This window comes from Podarcis erhardii (genome assembly GCF_964252035.2).
Source record: "Podarcis erhardii genome assembly, chromosome: 2".
Taxonomy (NCBI): domain Eukaryota; kingdom Metazoa; phylum Chordata; class Lepidosauria; order Squamata; family Lacertidae; genus Podarcis; species Podarcis erhardii.
In genome coordinates, this window is record NC_138498.1 from 113136498 (window position 1) to 113158332 (window position 21835).

Below are 21835 nucleotides of genomic sequence, written 5' to 3' on the forward strand. Positions count from 1 at the left end.
TGGTAGGAAAAATAATTGGAGAGAAAAACACAGGATAGGTTTCAGCTGGCACCACCAAGTTGCCTATGCTGTCCTTGAAATCGTGCCCCTCTGTGAGAAATAAATGCTGACTCTTCATGTTTATAAGGAATAAGATGTAATAGATTGCGCTTATAGCTTGCAAAGTATATCCATGATGTTGAATCATGGACAATTTGCCATAAATTCACTGCACATGGAAATCTAGCATGTCAGGAAGAAGGTTGTAAAGAGTTGTTGTAAAGAGGTGCACCCACACCACAGTGACAGGAAAGTTTACTTGTTGCTGAGGTGGTAAACCTGTGTCTGGACTGTACTCACTGAACAGTTTGCTGCAGAACATGCATTCCCTGCACATGGACATCTAGCATGTCAGGCTGAAGGCTGGGCTAAAGCCCTGTCTGAAGGGAGCAGTTTTACCACCTCAGAAAGAACTGAGAGTACACTTATTTTAGAAAGTGTGGGAAGGAGGCAGGGAGGCACTACATAGTTTAACCTTTTTTATTAGAGAATTGAACACTTTAAGACAGGGCTGTGGAAACTGTTGGGGGGCACTTAGAGTGCTGAACCCTTTCCCCATCACACATACAACCTTCCTTACCAAAGGTACTTTTGCCAGACATTTCCACCCAATATAAGAAACCAACACTGGGGGTAAACAACTGGGAGATTTTTGGAGGGAAGGGGGAGGAAAGTCTAACAAGGGGGGTGGGAAGAAGGTTCATGGCCTTCCTTCCTGCCTTCTTTCCTTCTCCCTCCCTTGCTTTGAAGGATTTGGCTCAACCAAGTGAGTTTTGCTACTGTCAGATGGATCTCGATTGCACCCAAGGACAACCTCACCTCATTGCCCCACACTGAGCCAGGAGCAGACCCCCTCCCCAGAGAACGCAGCATTGGTGAAAGTGAAGATGACGCTGTGAGAGTCAAAGTTCCAGATTTATATGATGTATAGTTTACTTTTGTTTTTAAGAAATGTTATTGAAATATTGTTGTATCGTTGTCGCTTTTGTTTATTTCGAAATGTTTGGAAACCAGCTCAGTTTTTTTTAAAAAAAAAAAAAAACTAAGCTGTGGCACAAGAATAGTATAAATGGTTTCCAATAAAAACACAGGTAAAATCTGCAAAAGTTTAAAGGCAAGTGTACACAATTAAAGAAGTGTACCTGTGGGGTTACTGAAATAAATGTTTTCATGCAATAATAATAATAGACCTCAAGCTCTGACTAGGGTTGGAAAACCTCAGCTGCAGGAGCCGAATGATGCAGGCCCCTCAAAATGGCCGTCAGGATACAGGCCTCACTGGTCCCTTGCATGTACTTCTGACTAAAATCCATCCTTGGACAGGGATAATCTCTCTTGCTTGTGTGGATGGAGAGCATAGCAGGAACTCTGCTCACTTTTGCTACTGGTCCTATCTATTCGCAGCGCAAGTTATTTCAAATGTTCCCCATAAGGCATGGGTAGGGAACTCATCTGTCAATCGTGTAATTTCATAGTGATATTATGTGATTGTCCCAACCATCCGTCAAATTGCACCCATGGGGTGGGTCCAATTTTTTTCAAACTCCAGACAATGCAGCATCTGGGCTGCAAAAGGCTTCCAACCTGTGCCTCACATCAACATGGGTCATGTTGGGAAATGTTAAATCTGAAGCCAGTCATTTCAAACATAGAGTAATTGTTTTGATTTTTATCTCACTTAAAAGCACATACTTTCAGAAGAGCCCTGCTGGCCACAGCTCCCACTTCCTGGATCAATGGAGCCCTTGTTTATTTCAGATATTAAGGACTCAAATCAAGCAACAGCAGTTTAATAATATAAGAGCAGGCGTGAGCACCTTGTCCTCCACTGGTTCAGACCAGAGATACTTAATTGTGGTTTTGCAAATCCCCTTGTTGTAAGCCAAAAATGGCTTATCTTCTGAGTTTACGCCAATAAAACTCAGAGACAAGAGAAGTTAGGAGTCCATTGTTGTTTACTGCAAAGCAATAGGTTACAGTCGAATCTTTTCGCAAAACTGCAACCCCGCCCAAGGGTCAGGGCGATGGTATTTATAACATTTCAAACAAAGGATTTCAATTTTCACCAATCATGTACATCATTACCTCATTTCATGTTTAATACACATGCGCAATAAGCATTGCTAACTAAACTTTGATTCTCACCATGCTCTGTTACATTGTGTTAGTATGCATGTTGGGAACCTGTGTTACGTGCAGCCATTTGCACCGTGTATCAACTTGCGTTCTACCTTATGAGCTGCATCTTTGTGATTCACGTATTAGCTGCCCTTCTGTCCCAGTGGGGGACGGCATCTTGCAAAACCCTCAGTTTCTTAAAGGAACAGTTTACCATAACTTCTCTATTAGAAGCACATTGAAGGATTTATAGGGGTTCACATTATCACATTCATTATAGCCCTTTGGGCCACTACCACACCCTGAGCAGCTTGGACATTAAGCGATTAATGGCACGCATATATGCAGTAAACGGAATTGCTTTTATTTATTTACAAGGTTTCTTACACACCTTTTGACATCAGGTCCTAGAGTGAGTGACAACAATTAAACAATTATAAAAAGACATAGAACAATTACTTGAAACACATAAAACAACCCAGCTCTTTAGATAATTAAGTTTAAATGCCCCCATATCAAGTCTCTATCTGCGTATCATGTATTTGCAGACAATTCCTTTCTGATCGTGCTTCTATTTTGTGTGTTTCTTTTCCAAATAAAATATAGCTATGGGGTTGTGATCCGGAGCACGCTGCCAATCTGGATCAGGGCCTCATGCCAGTTCCTTGTTGAAAAGCCTCCCCTCTTCAGCTACTACTTCCCCCTGAAGCTGTGTCTGAATGGCAGTTTTCATGTGTTTTGTTTCCCACAACAGAGCGCTATTTGGAGGGGAAAGCCTGCAGGGCCCATTCAGACTTGACAGCAATGACACTGCATGATAGAGTCAGACTGTTACTAATTCCCTCTAAATAAGTTGGCAGTTTGGGGCGGGGACTTAATATCCCGAGCCCTTTCCACACCACACATACCCGCCCCCCCCCCAAAGTTCTTTCCCCAGACCTTTGAGGAAGGAAAGTATGGGTGGGGAGAGGATTCAGTTCCTTCTTCCTGACCCCCCACACTGTTTTTTAAACTTCCCCACCCATCCCTGGTTTTAAAGGACTTGGCACCTCCCGCTGGCCTGTCAAGTTTGCACCAAATGGCAACCTCCTCTCATTTCCTCACACAGAGAAAGGAGCAGATTTCTTGCCCAAAGAACGAAGCTTTGAAGGTAAACAAAACCTTATTTGAGTTAGCATCATGGAAGGTTACTAATCCTGCTTCATAGTTCACAAGCACACGGATTCTCTTTGGCCGAATTCCTTCTGTGTAGAATGAAAGGGGTCGTGTCCTGGCCGAGGGTGATGGTTCCAGAGATATTCCAGGAGAAGTGGAAGCATAATATGCATCAGTAGAAATCCTCCCAATAGCCCAGATCCCAATTCCATCATTCAAATTGACAATATTGTGCTCCCTTAAAGATTCCTTGACAACCCCCACAGCCCAGAAGTTCTCACCCCCCACGTCTACTACCCAGGAATGAGTCCCTAAGGTGATTCTCTCAACTCCCATAACATAGGAACAACTACTAATGTTCTTATTTGAGGATACGGGAACACCCCATGGTGGGTTCAAATACGCGGCTGTTACTTGGGCTGTTGCTTGGTCATACACTGTTAGGACTAGTTTAGGAATAGCCATGTCTTCACCTACAAGAGAAAGGAAATAATTAGGGAGGCAGCGCCCCAAACCTGCATCCAAGTTTTGTGCAGCTCTGAGGAGAAGGCTTGAAAAGCCAGTGTACTAATGGGGTGGGGGGGGGGGAAATTGCTCCCCCATGCAGGTCAGTTCAGAAACTCAGGGAGCGCCCCTTGAGGGCAAGGATGCTAGTTCAGAGGTAGGCTTGCTTGCAAAGGTCCCTGGTTCAATCCCTGTAGGGTGGGTTCCCTGGATAAAACCCTGGAGAGCTGTTGCCAGTCATTGTTGGCAACATGAAGCTAGATGGGCCGACGGCTTGGCTCTGTAGAAAAGCTGCTTCCTGTGCTCCTGTGCTAAGCCCTTCTCCCAATCTCACATGTAAAAACCAAAACAAAGAACTCTACCCAAGCTGGAAATGTACCGTCGGGAAATGCATTTTCTTTTCTGGGGATCCAGATAGTTGAAGTAACGCTGCCCAATCTGGAACCATATATTTGCTTAAGGAACAAAACTGATATGAGGAAGACGTTAAGACTCACACTTGGCTCCAAGGTAATGTTTTAGATTTGGAGTGCTTGGAAGTGTGTTCATGCCAAAATCTAAAATTTAGCCATAATATATGACCATTTTAGCTCTTCCATGTTGCTGTAATGCGCTTGGGGCTCGTGCGTTGAGGAGCACATTTCCCATGACTGGATGCCCTGAGATAAGGGTGCTGGGTGCACTGGGTTGTCATAGCAACACCAGCAGGTCAAGTGTGCAACTTGTAGAGTCATTCACCCTCCCACTGGTCCAGGAAATATGCCCACATGTAGAGACAGGAATAGTAGCCTCTGGGGCATTGCTTTCATCCTGTCTGTCTTGTCTGTGCCCTGTCCCCTTTGCTGTCAGGGTCCGACTCTGTAGGACTCAGGGAAAGAGGCTGTGAGTTTTGCTCAGAAGCATTAGCTAGCATGGTGATCAGTGTCAATGGATCTGCTTGTACGTATCTTTACTTCAAAGACCAGAAGGACTGGTCTTATGTCTGGAAACAATAAACACTTGGTTACTTTAACTGTGTGTGAGGAGTTTTCCCCTTAACAAACTTTGGAAGATGCTGTTTAGTTGGGGGAAGGAAATCTCTGCAGGCAGCTAGGGTCTCAGCCTGCGTACCAGATGGAGCTGGTAGACAGCTGCCCTGGACACAGAATTGACCTACGCCTCCATGGACAGTTGTGAGTCCAAAATGACTCCCAGGCTGCGCACTTGGTCCTTCAGGGGCACAGTTACCCCATTCAGGATCAGGGAGTCCTCCACACCAGGCCATACCCTGTCCCCCAAGAACAGTATTTCTGTCTTGTTAGGATTCAACCTCAATCCGTTAGCCGCCATCAATCCTCCAACCACCTCCAGACACTCACACAGGACCTTCACTGCCCTCACTGGTTCCAATTTAAAAGAGAGGTAGAGCTGGGTATCATCTACATATTGATGAACACCCAGCCCAAACCCCCTGGTGATAGCTCCCAGTTGCTTCATGTAGATGTTAAAAAGCATAAGGGAAAAAACAGAACCCTGAGGCACCCCACAAGTGAGAGCCCAGGGGTCTGAACACTCATCCCCCCCCCACTTTATGGACATGGCCCTGGAGGAGGGAGTGGAACCACTGTATAACATTGCTCCCAGCTCCTCTAGACGTTCCAGAAGGATGTTATGGTCGATGGTATCAAAGGCCGCTGAGAGATCCAGCAGAACTAGGAAACAGCATAGTCAGAAGACAAAACCAGAGTTTTGAAGTAGAGTAGATTTTAGGAGTGTGACAGGCTGTAAAAGGCAGCAAGACGGAAAGGGAATCAGAGCAAGATGGTGGGTTCCTGTTTTGAATGCAAGGCTGTGGTTATGGGAGAAACAAGACTCTCTTGAGGTGACCATGTTGTGAACCCCTCTATCATAGGCTCAGATTCTATATATGTGTGAATATATCATATACAGTCATACCTTGGGTTAAAGACGCCTCGGGTTAAATATTTTCAGGTTGCGTCCTGCGGTGACCCGGAAGTAACAGAATGGGTTACTTCCGGGTTTCGCCACTCATGCATGTGCAGACGCTCAGAATGACATCATGCGCACATGCAGACACGGTGAATTGCGACCCGCGCACGTGCAGACACGGGTTGCATTCTGCTCATGATGTGAATGGGGCTCGGGATTGGATCTCATTCGCATCCAGAGGTACCACTGTATCCTAAAGACACCACAGTCTCTGCTGTCTCTCATTTCCCAAAAGGAAATATGAACCCAGGGGATGCAGCTTGGGACCCCAGCAATCTTGTGCTGCTGGGAGATTGAAGTGCAAAACCCTCCCATATCACATCTGCAAAAGTTGTTTAAAGATCTGGCAGACTTGGAAATGTACCTTTCTTTCCTTGAAGTCCAGGGAGCACGATGTCTAAGGAAAAAGGTGAAATGAGGAAAAAGTCAACACTCAGACTTGGCTCCAAGGGCAATACTTTAGATTTACAGTGGTGCCCCGCAAGACGAATGCCTCGCAAGACGGAAAACCCGCTAGACGAAAGGGTTTCCCGTTTTGGAGGTGCTTCGCAAAACAAATTTCCTATGGGCTTGCTTCGCAAGATGAAAATGTCTTGCGAGTTCCTGCGGGGGTTTTTTTCCCTCCCCCCCCCCCTTTTCCCAAGCCGCTAAGCCGCTTAACAGCTGATCCGCTAAGCCGCTAATAGCGCTAATCCGCTAAGCCGCTAATGGGCTTGCTTCGCAAGACGAAAAAACCGCAAGACAAAGAGACTCGCGGAACGGTTTCTTTTCATCTTGCGAGGCACCACTGTAGAATGTTTGCAAGTGTGTTCATGCCAAAATCTAAAATTTAGCCATAGAACTCCATCTTTCTCCCTCTTCCAGCATTAGCATTAAGAAGAGAAGAAGAAGAGTTTGGATTTGATATCCCGCTTTATCACTACCCGAAGGAGTCTCAAGGCGGCTAACATCCTCCTTTCCCTTCCTCCCCCACAACAAACACTCTGTGAGGTGAGTGGGGCTGAGACACTTCAGAGAAGTGTGACTGGCCCAAGGTCACCCAGCAGCTGCATGTGGAGGAGCGGGGAAGCGAACCCGGTTCACCAGATTACGAGTCTACAACTCTTAACCACTACACCACACTGGCTCTCCAGTGTTATGAAAGCATGTTCAGGGTGGGGGGGCACTGAGAAGAGTTGCCTCCCCCAGCTCTGAGAGACTTAGAGGACAAAACCAGTATTTTGGAGTAGAGTTTAGGGATGTGACAGGCTGTAAAAGGCAGCAAGATCATAGGCTCAGATTGTATATATGTGTAAATAAACCATAATACTAAAGACACCACAGTCTCTGCTATGCCTCATTTGCCAATAAGAAACTCGAACCCTGGGGAAGCAGCCTGGGACCCCAGAATATTCACTGTTTGGAAACTGGCATGGCATGCAACTCTATCATCTATCTATCTACAGTGGTGCCCTGCAAGACGAACGCCTCGCAAAACGAAAAACTCGCAAGACGAATTTCCCTATGGGCTTGCTTCGCAAAAAGAAAGCCCATAGGGAAATCTCCGGGGACCTCTTTTAAATGCTGGTGGTGGGGAGCAAAGCCTGTCGCCACCCTCCGGCCTTCAGAAGAGGTCCAGGAAGGCCGGCGGGGGCCGAAAGGCTTTGCTCCCCACCGCCAGCATTTTAAAAGCGGTCCGGGATAGCAGGGAATTGCGCTGCGCTTTCCCGCTATCCCAGACCGCTTTTAAAATGCTGGCCGTCGGGAGCAAAGACTTTCGCCCACCGTCGGCCTTCAGAAGAGGTCCTGCCTCCGCCTGCCTTCCCGGGATAGCGGAGAAGCGCAGCACGTTTCTCCGCTATCCCGACAGTTTTTGAAGGCAGGCGGGGGGGGAGCAAAGACTTTCGCCCACCGCCGGCCTTCAGAAGAGGTCCTGGACCTCTTCTGAAGGCCGGCGGGGGGCGAAAGTCTTTGCTCCCCCCCGCCTGCCTTCCCGGGACAGCGGAGACTTCTCGCCAGCATTTTAAGATCGCCGCCCACCAGCATTTTAAGATCGCCCCGGGACAGCGGAGAAGTCTCCGCTGTCCCGGGAAGGCAGGCGGGGGCAGCAAAGACTTTCGCCCCCCGCTGGCCTTCAGAAGAGGTCCTGAACCTCTTCTGAAGGCCGGCGGTGGGCGAAAGTCCCCCCCCCGCCTGCCTTCAAAAGCCTTCAAAAGTCCTGGACCTCTTCTGAAGGCCGGTGGTGGGCGAAAGTCTTTGCTCCCCCCCGCCTGCCTTCAAAAGCCGTCGGGATAGCGGAGAAACGGCAGAGAAGTCTTCAGAACAGCCTTCTGAAGGCTGGTGGTGGGAAAAAAAAGCCCTTGTCCCCCCCCCCCCAGCCTTCAGAAGAGGTCGGGGGACAGACTGTCCCCGGACCTGGTCTGAAGGCGGTTTCCATAGGAACGCATTGATTGATTTTCAATGCATTCCTATGGGAAACCGTGCTTCGCAAGACGAAAAACTCGCAAGAAGAAAAAACTTGCGGAACGAATTAATTTCGTCTTGCGAGGCACCACTGTATCTATCTATCTATCTATCTATCTATCTATCTATCTATCATCTATCTATCTATCTATCATCTATCTATCATCTATCTATCTATCTCTATCTATCATCTATCTATCTATCTATCTATCTATCTATCTATCTATCTATCTATCTATCTATCATCTATCTATCATCATCTATCTATCTATCTATCTATCTATCTATCTATCTATCTATCTATCATCTATCTATCTATCTATATCTATCTATCTAACTATCTATCTCTATCTATCTATCTATCATCTATCTATCTATCATCTATCTATCTATCTATCTATCTATCTATCTATCTATCTATCATCTATCTATCTATCTATCTATCTATCTATCTATCTATCTCTATCATCTATCTATCTATCTATCTATCTATCTATCTATCTATCTATCAATCATCTAGCTATCTAGCTATCTATCTAATCTATCCCACATCTATAACACCACACAATGCTCTTTGTTACCTTTGAATTTCTTGGTCTCCTTCTCCAAAAAAGGATGTATTTTAGAGAATTTATCTATTTGATCTTTTAATTCAGGAGGAAATGCATTCATGGTTTTATTCTTATTTTTATTACACCTAGGAAGAAGCAAGTGAGGTTTATTGTGATCCATCAGGTCATTCTTAATTCAGTCGTCAGAATGAAGGAGAAAAGTGGGAACAGCAGGAAGATACCGAGGGCTCGTCCATGATAGGTTTGTCTTTCATTCCCACTGCTTTCCCCAGGAAAGTCCCCACTGTTAACCCTGAATTGGAAAAAAGGTCAGTCGGGTTTTCTGTGGATTGAAAGCTGAATAGAAGCAAACATTTATCGGGTTTTCTGCTGATTTATGTTTCTCCCAATTCAGTGGTAAGCAGCAGGTTTTCCCAGGAAAAGCGGCAGGACAAAAGAAAAGCCTCTCCGACTTGTTCCTAGAAATAACGGGGAAAGCGTACGTGTGGATGAGCCCTGTGATATCAGCGAATGGTATTGTCTGCCCTGTGACCATTACAAAGACCTATGACAAACTGGGAAGTGAAGTATAAAGTGGGGGGGGGGGGAGTATGAAGTGTAAATTTACATAAACCTTTTTTATATAAAATTTACTTATAAATGATCAATCCATAATCTATTTTACCTCTTTTAAAAAAAAATCTATTTTACCTTTTTAAAAATAAACTTTACTGTTAAGATGCAGAAATATTTTCAAACAATCTGTCTGAAATTTTCATGCACTCATTGCATACTGTACCATGTTTAAAATTACAGCTGGGTCAGAAGTGCCTGATTAACTTGTGACAAAGTTGTGATTTGTCGCTGCTTCTACCTGATCAGAACAGGGTATAAATCGGCCCAACTTGGTCGAGGATCCAGCTGAATCTGGAGCACTACCTTACTGAATATTTTCTCCAACAAATTATGTTTGCACATAATGCACACAGTAAATAATAAGAGCCTCTCTTTACCCTGGCCTTTGCCATCTAGGAGATGTACTTCAGGACCCACCCTGTTTTCTTGGATTGTAATATGTTTTAACTATTTTTAATACAGTGGAACCTCGGCTCCCTAATGTCTTGGAAGCCAAACTTAGAAGCTTCTGCAGCCAATCGTAGGCTGTGACTAGGTTCCTGAACCGTTTCAGGAGTCGAACTGACTCCCAGAACGGTTTACGTTCGGGAACCAAGGTTCCACTGTATTTTAATCCATAATCCAACAACAACTCTGAGAGGAGGTATACAATAGATGAAGAAATATCATCACTCCCTCCTAAAATATGTGTTTTATATTCATTCTCCTTCCAAAATCCTATCCATTTTTGTATGCTGTTCTATGCATCCCCCAATGTGCTTTTTGTACATTTCCCCGCACTAGATACATAGTTTGGGTTGCCTTTTTTTAAACCATAAAAAAAATAATGCATCACAAAATTAGTAAATGTGTGCAGTCAGATTGGTAACTGTTTTCTGATCTGCTTATTGGTCTGTAAACTGTGAATTGGATTGGTTCACATAAAAGTATAGACCAAATCAATTTCTCCCTTACCTCAGAGGAAGGAAATCAATACCAGCCCACTATTCATAACAAAGCCACATACCTTTCCAGGATGCTTCTCATATTCTAGATGGAAGAGACAGAATGAGAGAAATTCAGTCCCTTGCACCAGTTCCCTCCAGCAGTTTATTATTACTTTTCCCTTTGCTTTATATATCAACCAAATACTGAAGTGCACACACCTACTGTAAATACTTCTATAGACCAAAGAACAGAGTGTGTGGTGGTACAGCCCTTCCCCAGAGGACAACCTGGACGGTTTTGTTCCACCATTGCTCACCTGCAAGAATTCAGTCACTGGCTGCTTCTCTTTCTCCTCCAAGTGCTTGATTAAAAAAACTACAAAAGCCCAGACATTTACTTCTAAATTTGAAAATCCCCCCAAATGCACATGTAGGCCCCCCTCTCTGCCCCAGAACCTCACCCCCACCCCCACCCCCGGTTATGCTTCATCCTGGGATAGGATCGTCTGCCAAATGCAAGTGATCCCGGGCTATGCTCTGCTGCTGGCTCCCACCACTGGTGCTGCCAGCCTGAGAGCAGATGTCTACCTGCTACCACTGACAATGTATCCTGTACTGTTCCTGTTTCCCACACTCCCGCCCTTTAAGGTTTTTGTTCCTTGACCTTGCTATGGACCTCAGTTGGTCGCCGTTGAGGGGCCTGGTAGGAATTTTTCCACTTGGCAAATTGGCACCAGCCACTTGGTTTTTCGCCTACCTCGTAGCAAATCGTCACAACTTTATTGGTATTGGAGGTTAGGCATTGGTATTGGTATTGTTTTGTAGATGGAAGAGGGGAGGAAGCGCCATCACCTGCCCCACATATTGAAGGGTAGTCTGATAAAGGATTCCAGAGGGTGTGACCCTGTCTGAAACCTAAGGCAGGACCCCTAGCGGTGACCCCGGGGGAGCTCCTAGTTGATGTGCATCCGCAGGACTCCCCTTGCTGGTGGTTAACCCTTCCTGGACTTCAAGCGGATGGGCTGAAGCCGGATATAGTTGGTTAGGACCAATGCCTAAGCCAATACTGCTCATCACCTGTAACCAATAAAGTTGTGGCCTTAATTAGTCCATTAACGTTAATAATTGTGTCATGTGTCTTTAATTCCACTGGGAGGGGTGGGAACTTGCCACACAAACCAATAGAAAGAGCGGTTGTTGGTACAACCTTTCCCTGCAGGACAACCTGGTCTACTTAATTGTGCCAAGTCTTACCTGCAAGAATTCAGTCGTTGGCTGTTTCTGCTTCTCTTTCAGCTCCTTAATAAGGTCATCAGTAGAGGACATTTCCTCAGAGAGTTTTGCAATATGTTGGTCCTCACAGGATTTAATCTCATCATCCAGTTCCTTCAGTTGAGCCAGCAGGAGGCCCTCTTGTTCTTCCAGAAACTGGTGCAACTGCTTGAAATCAGCCATGATTTTCTGCCTCTCCATGTCTGTCTGCTTCTGCAAGGAGGGAGTCATGGCCAGAAAAAGACATTCAGATGTTCCTTTGATTCCATGTGCACAAGCAGGGCGTGTCTTGCTAAGGTAGCCTGCCTGCTGCCCTCAGCTGTGATTGAAGTTCTGTACCATTGTTAGTGTTGAAGTAAATATTTTACTTCAACACTAACAATGGTACAGAACTTCAATCACAGCTGAGGGCAGCAGGCAGGCTACCTTAGCAAGACACGCCTACTTTGCTTGGCTTTCTCATTTTATTTTATTTTATTTATTTTTATACCGCTTTATATTTTTAATAAAAATCTCAAAGCGGTTTACAGCATATTTAAATCAATAAATCGATAAAACATTAGCCAGGCGATGTTCCTCCGAGGAGCCTCTTTTTTAAGGGCTCTTTTTATAGTATTTTCCTGTTGCGAATCTACTGATCTACTAAGCTGCTGCTGTTCTCTATTCCCTTTAAGCAATAATGTTCTAACAAAATATATATAACCTGTGTTATTTCACAATTCTTGAACTGAGAACGTATGATAGAGATACAATTAATAAAATAAGTAAATATTGTATGAACAAAATTGGAGAAGGTAGTCAATCAATATCACTGGGGGGGGGGGTCTTTCAATAGTCCCAATCCTGTAATCATGCTGTAATAGAAACTCCAGGCGTAACAATTCTTAAACAGAGAATATGTAATAGAATTACAGAAAATAAAAGTCTATGGCTGCTGCACGAACAAAATTAGACAATATAGTCCATCGGTATTGATAATTGTTTGCCATTCTTGCTGATTTGACAGCATCTAAGCAAGAAATTAAGGTGTTGAACTGCTGATGGAAGCATACCAAGAAGATATTGACCTGAAACTTATTGATGAATTTGCAGAATTTTAAATACCCATCATCATTCTTGGCTTCACTCAATTTTGTTTATAACACTCTTCCATTTTCTTCTAGCTGTGGGAGGGGGGGGATGAGAAGGGGCCTCACAAGTGGAGCAGGCTTCTTCATCTAAATCTGGCCATGCCAATAGCCATTTAATGGATATTGCCAGTGATCAAAACTGGAACAAGCCTGGGACACTGTGCAAGCAAAGCATAGGCTCCACCACAGAATTAAGGCCTCACTCTGTCAATATAACCATCCTGGAGAGGCAAGAAGGTTTGCACCTACCAGCAGATTCTGGCTTTCGGTCTCCCCCTTCAGTTTAGAAGACAGAATTTCTTCTCTCTGCTTGTTCAGGAACTCCAAATGGCTCAGAATTTTACCCTAGGGTGGCCAAAAAGGCATTTGGGTTAATTTTGGCAATAGAGATATACTCATAAACTGTAACAGCCGTGTGTGTTCAAGAAACCAATAACATGAAGGCTGAGAAGAGTCTACGTACAGCTTCTAGGAAACTTCCGTTCTCAGTGTAGAATTAAATCAGTGATCACATATGCATATTTATATAGCTAATAATTCAATTTCTGATTAAATCTGGGGGGAAACAAGAGGGCTCAAAATTATGGGGACACAGTGTAAGAGATAAAATGTTTGCTCATATACAAATTGTTGTAAATAAAAATTGCCCTTTTCCCTTATGGGGTATCCAAGAGCCTATAAAGGGTCCGTACATAGGTTCCCTATTGGTAGGAGAAGATAGCAGAGGCCAACCAGAGAATATTGGGAAGCAAAGCAGCTAGTAAGCTTGATCTTTATTGATCTGTTGCAACAGGGTGCTCCCCTCACCCGCAGGAGAGGAGGAGGAACCCAGAACAATGGCGCACAAGGCCTTATAAAGACTTTTGAAATTGCCACCCTGTGGATCAAGACCACCCCCAGAAACATCATACATACACCACAGAAGGGGTGTAACCTAAGACCACCCCTCAGATACATCACACCTACATCACAAAAAGCGGTCTAAAACAGAAATTTGAATATTGTTTTTCTCCTGTTGTTATTTATCTCCTGTCTGGCAGGTTACTTGATTGGATTGCCTGGGGAGCCTGGCCAGTCGTTTGTAGTGATAAATACTTAGTTCCTGGGCCAAGTCACAGGCTCACACCCTATTCATATCTTAAATGTGTCCTTAAGACAGGATTTGTGAGGAAAGAGACAATGGGGAGGTTTCCCACTTTGACCTTGCAGAGAAAACATTTGTCAGTTTAGGAATCAGAATGGTTCCAGGTTGGCCTTCCTGTGCTGATCTATGTATGTGCTTGGTTGGTACACTTATGAACATTACCATATATCTAAGACCATAAAATTCCTATCACACAAGTTTGCACAAAACAGAGTACAGTAGTGCCCCGCAAGACGAATGCCTCGCAAGACAAAAAACTCGCTAGACGAAAGGTTTTTTCGCCCGCGATTTGCCTCGCAAGACGAATTCCCCTATGGGCTTGCTTCGCAAAACGAAAACGTCTCGCGACTTTGTTTCCTTTGTGTAAAAACCGTTAAAACCAAGGGTGCTTAGCTTGAGCAGCTGCAGTTGCGACTTGACTTCGAGGAGCAACTGTTAGCACGTGGTTTGGTAGCCTTTTCTCAGACTTTGCTCACTTTTGAAGATTTTCCAAAACTTTTCCAGAACTTTTCCAGAACTTCTCTTTCATCCATTTGGTAAGTTAAACTTTTAAAACTTTTTTGGGGGGTTTTGGATTTTGGGTTGGGGTGTTTGGGATTCAAGGACTTGGTGTTGGGAAGGGGTTTGCGATAATCTGGGGGCTTGTGGGCCTTTTTTGGGAATTTTTATGATTTTCTGTGACCACTGGGCCAGGTTGATTTTTTTTGAAAAATTTTCTGAGTTTGAATTTCTGAGTGCTGGCCATGTTGTTATTTTTTGAAATTTTTTTTTGTCTGGGTGGGGAAGCAGTTGGGGAGGGGTTTGCAGCAGTTGGGGAGGGGCTGGGGGAGCAGTTGGGGAGGGGTTTGCAATTTCTGTGTTGTGGGTGGGTTGGTGCGTGTCTGTGGGAGCAGTTGAGGTTTTTGAAGACATTGGTGATTTTTGAAGCTTTTCCTAAACTTATTTTGCAGCCATTTGAGGTTTCTGAGGACGTCAGTGGTTGATTGTTGAAGCTTTTCCAGAACTTCTCTTTCATCCATTTGGTAAGCTAAACTTTTAAAACTTTTTTGGGGGTTTTTGGATTTTGGATTTGGGGTTGGGGTGCTTGGGATTCAAGGCCTTGGTTCTGGGTTTTAATTTCTGTGTGGTGGGTGGCTGGCTGCTTTTGTATTTTTTGGGTTTGAAGCACATCACTGATTTTTTTTTCTGTTTCTGAGTTTACGAAGGTAGGAGCTGTGCTGCCATGGGACCCAAGAAGACTGCTGCTGCGGTGGCCGGCGAGAGGAAGAAGGAGAAGGTGACGCTGGAAATGAAGAAGGAGATCATCTGGAAGCACGACGGCGGAATGCGTGTGACGGACATCGCCAGGGAGTACGGCAGGAACCCATCGACCATCGGGACCATCCTGAAGATGAGGGAGAAGATCCTGGCGACTGATGCAGCCAAGGGAGTCACCAGGATCGTGAAGAACCGCCCAGCTGTCCTGGAGGAGGTCGAGAAGTTGCTGCTCATCTGGATAGAAGAGAAGCAGCGTGCAGGGGACACAGTGTCTGAGGCCGTCATTTGTGAGAAGGCCAAGGCCTTGCACGCTGACCTCATCCGGGAACAGCCAGGAACCTCAGCCGAGCCAGAAGTCTTCAAGGCTAGCAGAGGTTGGTTTGACCGGTTCAAGACAAGATCTGGCATCCACAGTGTGGTCAGGCATGGAGAGGCTGCCAGTTCTGATGTTCCTGTGGCTGAAGACTTTGCAGCGGAGTTCCTGGAGGTTGTGACGACGGAGGGCTACGTTCTGCAGGCAGAGGCTGCGCAGGAGCAGGCCTCACTGGAAGAGGAGGAAGCAACTGAGGAACGGCTGTCCTCTGAAAGACTGAGGGACATTTGCCAGAAGTGGAAGGAGGTGCAGACTTTTGCAGATCTACACCACCATGAGAAGCACGTGGCACATGACGCTGGGAACTTTTATGATACGAGGGTCATGTCGTCTTTCAGGGAGCTGCTGAAAAGGCGGATAAAGCAGCAGACTATGGACAGGTTCTTGACCAAGAAGCAAAGAGTGGAAGAGGAGCCTTCTTCGAGTGGTCCCCCAGAGTCTTAGAAAATGTACTGTACACTTTGTTGATTTTTAAATGTTTTTCTGTCATGTTTATAAAGTTAATTTATTTTCCCTTCAATTTTTGAACTGCTCTTTACAGTATGTGTGACTTTAAAGAGCAGTTAATAAACTGTTGTTGTACCAAATTTGGCTTTGTTTGGACTTTTTTTGACCATAGGAACGCATTAATTGATTTTCAATGCATTCCTATGGGATTTCGTGCTTCGCAAGACGAAAAATTCGCTAGACGACAAAAATTGCGGAACGAATTAATTTCGTCTTGTGGGGCACCACTGTATCTGTACCCGATTTGGATTCAGATCCTGAGCCAAGTCAGTCACCCTCTCACATTTTCTGCACCAAACCATGCTCTTTTCCAAAGTTAAATTGAGGTACGAACCAGAGGTTGTGGCTGGTGCATAGCCCTATTAAGAGCTCACTCTTTTTTCTTTTAAGAAAAAAAGCTTGCAGTATTCACCACGAAGTTATCACACGAAGTGCCACAATTTTCACATTTGGGGTGGAAAGGTGCCAGTTCCACCGAGTACCCCCCGAAGAAACCGGACTGCACCTAATAACATCCTTTACCCCTCATAACTTCACAACATTTGCTCCTCCTTTCCCCCTTGCAGTATTTTGCAGGTAGAACTTCCTGGGCCTCTGCTAATAGGAAGCTTTGATATGGCTCTGCAGCAGAATTGTGAGCCACATGGCTACATTGCTAATACGTGATACCTATGCTCTGGGGTTTTTGGACATATCTAGAAAGAGGGGAAGCGGTCTTACACTGAGTTATTTGTACCTCTGGTCCAACTAGCTCAGTACTGGCTGTACTGACTGGATTTCAGGTCCAGTATATTCCCAGCCCAACGTAGAAATGCTAAGGATTTCTGCATGTAAGATCGGGCTACTGCGACACTTACTTACCGTATTTTTCGCCCTATAGGACGCACTTTTTCCCTTCCAAAAATGAAGGGGAAATGTGTGTGCGTCCTATGGGGCGAATGCAGGCTTTCACTGAAGCCTGGAGAGCAAGAGGGGTCAGTGTGCACCGACCCCTCTCGCTCTCCAAGCTTCGGGAAGCTCTCCGCAAGCCTTGGGAGCCCGGCGCAACTTCCCGCCAGGCTCCCAAGGCTTGCGGACAGCAGCCTATTCTGGGGGCTGGGGTCGGGGGAAGCTCGGGCTTCCCCCGCCCCAGCACCTCGCCTCGGGGGGGAAATAATTTCTTTTTCTTTATCCCCCCCCCAAAAAAAACACCTAGGTGCGCCCTATGGGCCAGTGCGCCCTATAAGGCGAAAAATACGGTAATTCATATACTGCCCTATACCTGAAGAACTCAGGGCGGTACACAGAACAAAATCAGAATATAAAACCACAAAATATATAATCAAAATAAAAACAACCCCATACCACCACCCCCAAGAAAGAACCACATTTTAAAAGGGCATAGGATGAAAATCAGATCAACCAAAGGCCTAGTTAAAAATGAATATTTTTGCCTGGCACCTAAAGGTGTACAGTATAATGAAGGCGCCAGGCGAACTTCCCTGGAGAGAGCATTTCACAGATAGGGAGCCACTGCAGAAAAGGCCCTGTTCTTGTGTTGCCACTCTCTGGACCTCTCAAGGAGGGGGCACACAAAGGAGGGCCTCAGAAGGTGATCTCAGGGTCCAGGTAGGTTCATATGGGAAGAGGCGGTCCTTGAGGTAATGCGATCCTGAGCCATTTTAGGCTTTATAGGTCAAAACCAGCACTTTGAATTGGGCCCAGGAACTAATTGGTAGCCAGTGCAGTAGGACCAGGATCAGTGTAATACGCTCAAACCGTCTTGCTCTGGCAAGTAACCTGGCAGCTGAATTCTGCACCAGCTGAAGTTTCCAAACCGTCTTCAGAGGCAGCCCTACCTATAACACATTGCAGTACAGTGGTACATCGGTTTAAGTAGTTCCGGAGGTCCGTACTTAACCTGAAACTGTTCTTAACCTGAAGCACCACTTTTGCTAATGGGTCCTCCTGCTGCTGCCGCACCACCGGAGCACAATTTCTGTTCTCATCCTGAAGCAAAGTTCTTAACCTGAAGCATTATTTCTGGGTTAGCGGAGTCTGTAACCTGAAGCGTATGTAACCTGAGGTACCACTGTAATCTAACCTTGAGGTTAGCAGAGCATAGACAATAGTAGTTAGGGTATCCCTGTGCAGATAGGGACGTACTTGGGCCACCAGTTGAAGCTGATGGAAGGCACTCTGGGCCACAGAGGCCACCTGAGCCTCGAGTGACAGCAAAGGATCCAGGAGGACCCCCAAGCTACGAACCTGCTCCTTCAGAGGAAGTGTAACCCCATCAAGAGCAGGCGATCTCCCACTCATCTGGTCTGGGAACCACCCACTAACAGTGCCTCAGTCTTGTCTGGATGGAGCTTCAGTTTGTTGTCCCTTGCTTATGTGCTATGGAGCTTGCTCATGTGTTTAGTGCTGAATACAGCCAGAAGACTGAACTTTGGATATTGGACTTTGTTACTTTTTCTATGGCTGCAGTCCTGAGGAACATGGAAGCTAGAATACGTTTCATTTATGGCTGACCTTTGGAATAAATCTTTCTAGAACTTTACACTGACAGAACCAGCAGCCTTTATTTGAAGAATGGATTTTAACAGAAAAATAGGAAGCTGACTTACACCAGCTCAGATAATTCGCAATTACACAAAACAAAAGAAAATCCCCGAAACGAGAATCAAAAAATGAACTAGAATTAAACAAAGACTTTACGAGATGCCAGCTACAAAACTCGTTTCACTGAACTAATCAGTTTCCTCAGAAAGAAATAAAGAAATTATAAGATTTTAAGTGATATCAAACAAGCGCAAGAGCAGGGCTGAAAATGCTTCCTCGAGTTTACAAAAAAGGTATGAAAACCTCAATGACAAGTTTTAAACATAGCCCTATTTAAGAGAACCAAGCAGTAGTAATAAGAAATTGAGGTTTGAAGTTTCAAACAAACTCAAAAACAGGACTGAGGCGCTCCTGGCTGCTGATGTTAAAGAAAGGTATGAAAACTTCAATGACAAGTTTTAAGCATAGCCCTTTTTAAGAGGTCCAAGCAGTAGTAATAAAAAATTGAGGTTTTAAGTTTCAAAGCAGAGCTGAAGGGCTCCAGGCTGCTGATGTTAAAGAAAGGTATGAAAACCTCGTGGATAAGTTTTAAACATAGCCCTATTTAAGAGGACCAAGCAATAGTAATACAAAACTAAGGTTTGAAGTTTCAAACAAACTCAAAAACAGGGCAGAAACTCAAAAAAGTTTTAAACCGTGCTCTGGTCCATGGGGTCACGAAGAGTCGGACACGACTAAACGACTAAACAACAACATTAAGAAATTGAGGTTTCAAGTTTCAAACAGACTCAGAAACAGGGCTGAAGTGCTCCTGACTGCTGATGCTAAAGACTGATCATTGGCAAAGCAAATGTTCTACCACTGAGCTACAGCCCCTTCACCCAGGGGTTTGGGGCAATGTCCTTGAGTCTTTTTTTTGCCTGTCTAGAATGTGTCCTTGAATATTTTCCCCATCCCTAGGATAACTGAGCATCCCTTGGAAGTCTGGTCCCCAATCCTACAGCTCCCTACCTGATACTCCTCAAAGGCCTCCTCCTTTGGGATCACCTTGTGGTCCCTGTGCTCCTTGGATTTGTCACACACCACACAGATGGGTGCTAGATCGTTTTCGCAGAAGAGTTTCAGGGGCTCCTGGTGTCTCTCACAAACCCTTCCCAGCGCTTCGGCCCCTCTGGCCATCTGAAGGCTGAATTTCTTGACTATTTCCACAATGCTCGCCAGTTGTCGGTTGGGCCTGACATTCCTTTGCTGACAAGGTTCCCTGCACTGAGGGCAAGAAGCATCTTGGTCCGATCTTCCCCAAGCCTCGGTGATGCAGGTTTGGCAGAAAATGTGACCGCAGTCTATGATCACTGGATCTGTGAAATACTCCAGGCAGATGGGGCACGTTGTTTCCTCACAGAGGTTCTGGACTGGACTCTCGTCTGCCATTTCATCTGCCTGAAATGCGAATAAAAGGCTTAGTTTCGTTTCTCCAGTTTCAAGTCCAAGGTTGGGCCTTTCCCTCCCGCTGGGTGACTCATAGTCTTTGCAAAGCAGCAGCATAAGCCGGAAGAAACCTTACAGTGTGCAGCTTCACATCCATACCATGCATTCAAAGAGCATGGTTTCTGCCAAAGAATCCTGGCAATGGCCATTTACCCCAAAAAGCTACACTGCCCAGCACCCTTAACTAACTACAGTCCCCAGGAAAATTTGAGCGAGAGCCGTGTGGCCATCACAAGGCTGATGAAAAGTCTAATACTAACTGACTGGAGCAGGAAGAGGAAGGAAGTAAAGACTGAGAAAAACAATCTACAGATATCTTACTTGAGAAGGAATCAATGAGGGAGGAATTGGTTGCCTGTCTCCCACCCCCAGGTCCTGTTACAGAATCTTCCTGCAAACACTGTTGCTCCAGTCCCAAATGTTAACAGGATTTGGGGACAACTGACTTTTGACTTTTTAATGCGCCGTAACCGTAGCTTATATGGTTAGGCTTTTAGAACAAAATAAAATTAAAGTAAATAAGCCCAAAGAAAAAAATTAAAAAGCACATGAGTGTTTGCTTAAGTTTATGATTTCATGTGTTTTTATTGTGTGTGTCTACCCTGAACTCCCCATCCTGGTCCAGCACCGTAACCACTATACCACACTGTCTGTATCTGAAGGAGCACCCAATCCAAGTTGGGTTTAAGGATAAAGAGCCCTGAGAAGGGAGACCGGTTGGCACTCCTGCGCTGCACAGATCTCAGAGACTCCGTGCTCAGTGGGTGAGTTACTCTCTGGATCTGCGAGCAGGCATGTAAACAAGAGTTTTTGTCCCAGAAACTTTCCCACAATAAGCCAATCCATCTCTTTGAGAATGCCCCTGAATTATTACCAGTCAGTCGCCTGTTGAGGGTATCTTTGATGAATCTCTGGCCTGATTCAAGAGGACTGCTGATCTCCAGCTCAGCTGAAGCATGTATGAACTGCTGAAGGACGTGGCATAGGAACATGACTCTTCTTGTTTTGCATGTTACTGTGGTGATCTGTATTTAGCTTTCGCGCAGGTGTTAAAGGAAAGGAAATGGAATGGAACTTAAATTTCAGTGCGCGGGAACTTCCCCCAAAACAAACAAGACCAGAATGTGACAGAAGTCTGGCCTGTTTGAGCTTACATACATTTCCTTGACTGCTGTTTACAAAGTACACAAAGACTCCCATTCGCTTGCCCTGTTGTCAGACCAGGAGGATGTGAATAAGCAGCTACATTTTGTATCACAATAATAACCAGTTGTTTGTCAGATCAAATTTGAACCAGTTCCTTGAAATTGGGTGAGACAAGAGGCAAATTTCAGTAGTAAGAGCTCAAGCTGATGAAGCCCTTCTGGGGTCACTCCACCACCAATGGGTGGTCACTTCTGCTGCTGCTCTGCCTGTGAGTATTGGGGAGGACCGCTCCCCCTTGAAGCCCATTTCCCACCTTGGGCTTGGGGGCGGGTCCCATACTCACCGCCACAACTTATAAGGCTCTAATAATAACACCAATGGCATCAAAGGAGGCAAGCATGGGGCTTGGAATTACTACCATGGAAGGGTAAGGGATGTATGGTGGTGGGGCAGATCTTACAGGTGAAGGGGTATGAGAGATGGATATACTTGTACCCCTTCCAACCTGCGCCCCATCCCGAGGGACAAAGGTAGGGTGAGCAGGGACTACCCACCTCCGTCACTGGTGTTGTGCAAAGCCAGGTCTATAGGCAACAAAACCGCCACCCTACGAG

At 45.3% G+C, this 21835-nt stretch overlaps 4 protein-coding genes across 4 annotated transcripts in view; 2 read left to right on the forward strand and 2 right to left on the reverse strand.

The window, feature by feature from the left end:
- The window catches only part of LOC309336856 (zinc finger protein RFP-like), a 210231-nt gene that overhangs the window by 92052 nt on the left and 96344 nt on the right, over window positions 1-21835 (forward strand). The gene's annotated exons all lie outside the window — the stretch shown is intronic.
- The window catches only part of LOC309336891 (zinc finger protein RFP-like), a 106564-nt gene that overhangs the window by 54678 nt on the left and 30051 nt on the right, over window positions 1-21835 (reverse strand). The window lies entirely within an intron of this gene.
- Window positions 1977-20018, reverse strand: LOC309336932 (zinc finger protein RFP-like; the record flags this gene model as incomplete). The annotated part of the gene is made up of 7 exons (XM_081853454.1): window positions 1977-3785; window positions 6170-6202; window positions 8829-8944; window positions 10441-10463; window positions 11615-11845; window positions 13012-13107; window positions 19599-20018. The coding sequence occupies 7 exons, from the start codon at window positions 20016-20018 to the stop codon at window positions 3250-3252; spliced, it is 1455 nt and encodes a 484-aa protein (XP_081709580.1). The 3' UTR covers window positions 1977-3249.
- On the forward strand, window positions 14938-16123 carry LOC309337186 (putative CENPB DNA-binding domain-containing protein 1). The gene is made up of 2 exons (XM_081853923.1): window positions 14938-15611; window positions 15687-16123. The coding sequence occupies exons 1-2, from the start codon at window positions 15129-15131 to the stop codon at window positions 15978-15980; spliced, it is 777 nt and encodes a 258-aa protein (XP_081710049.1). The 5' UTR covers window positions 14938-15128; the 3' UTR covers window positions 15981-16123.

Excerpts from the sequence above, each read along its gene's own strand:
- LOC309337186 (XM_081853923.1), top strand. The coding sequence starts at position 15,129 with ATGGGACCCAAGAAGACTGCTGCTGCGGTGGCCGGCGAGAGGAAGAAG. Across the intron at positions 15,612-15,686 it reads GAGAGGCTGCCAGTTCTGAT|GCTGCGCAGGAGCAGGCCTC; the intron begins GTTCCTGTGGCT and ends CTGCAGGCAGAG.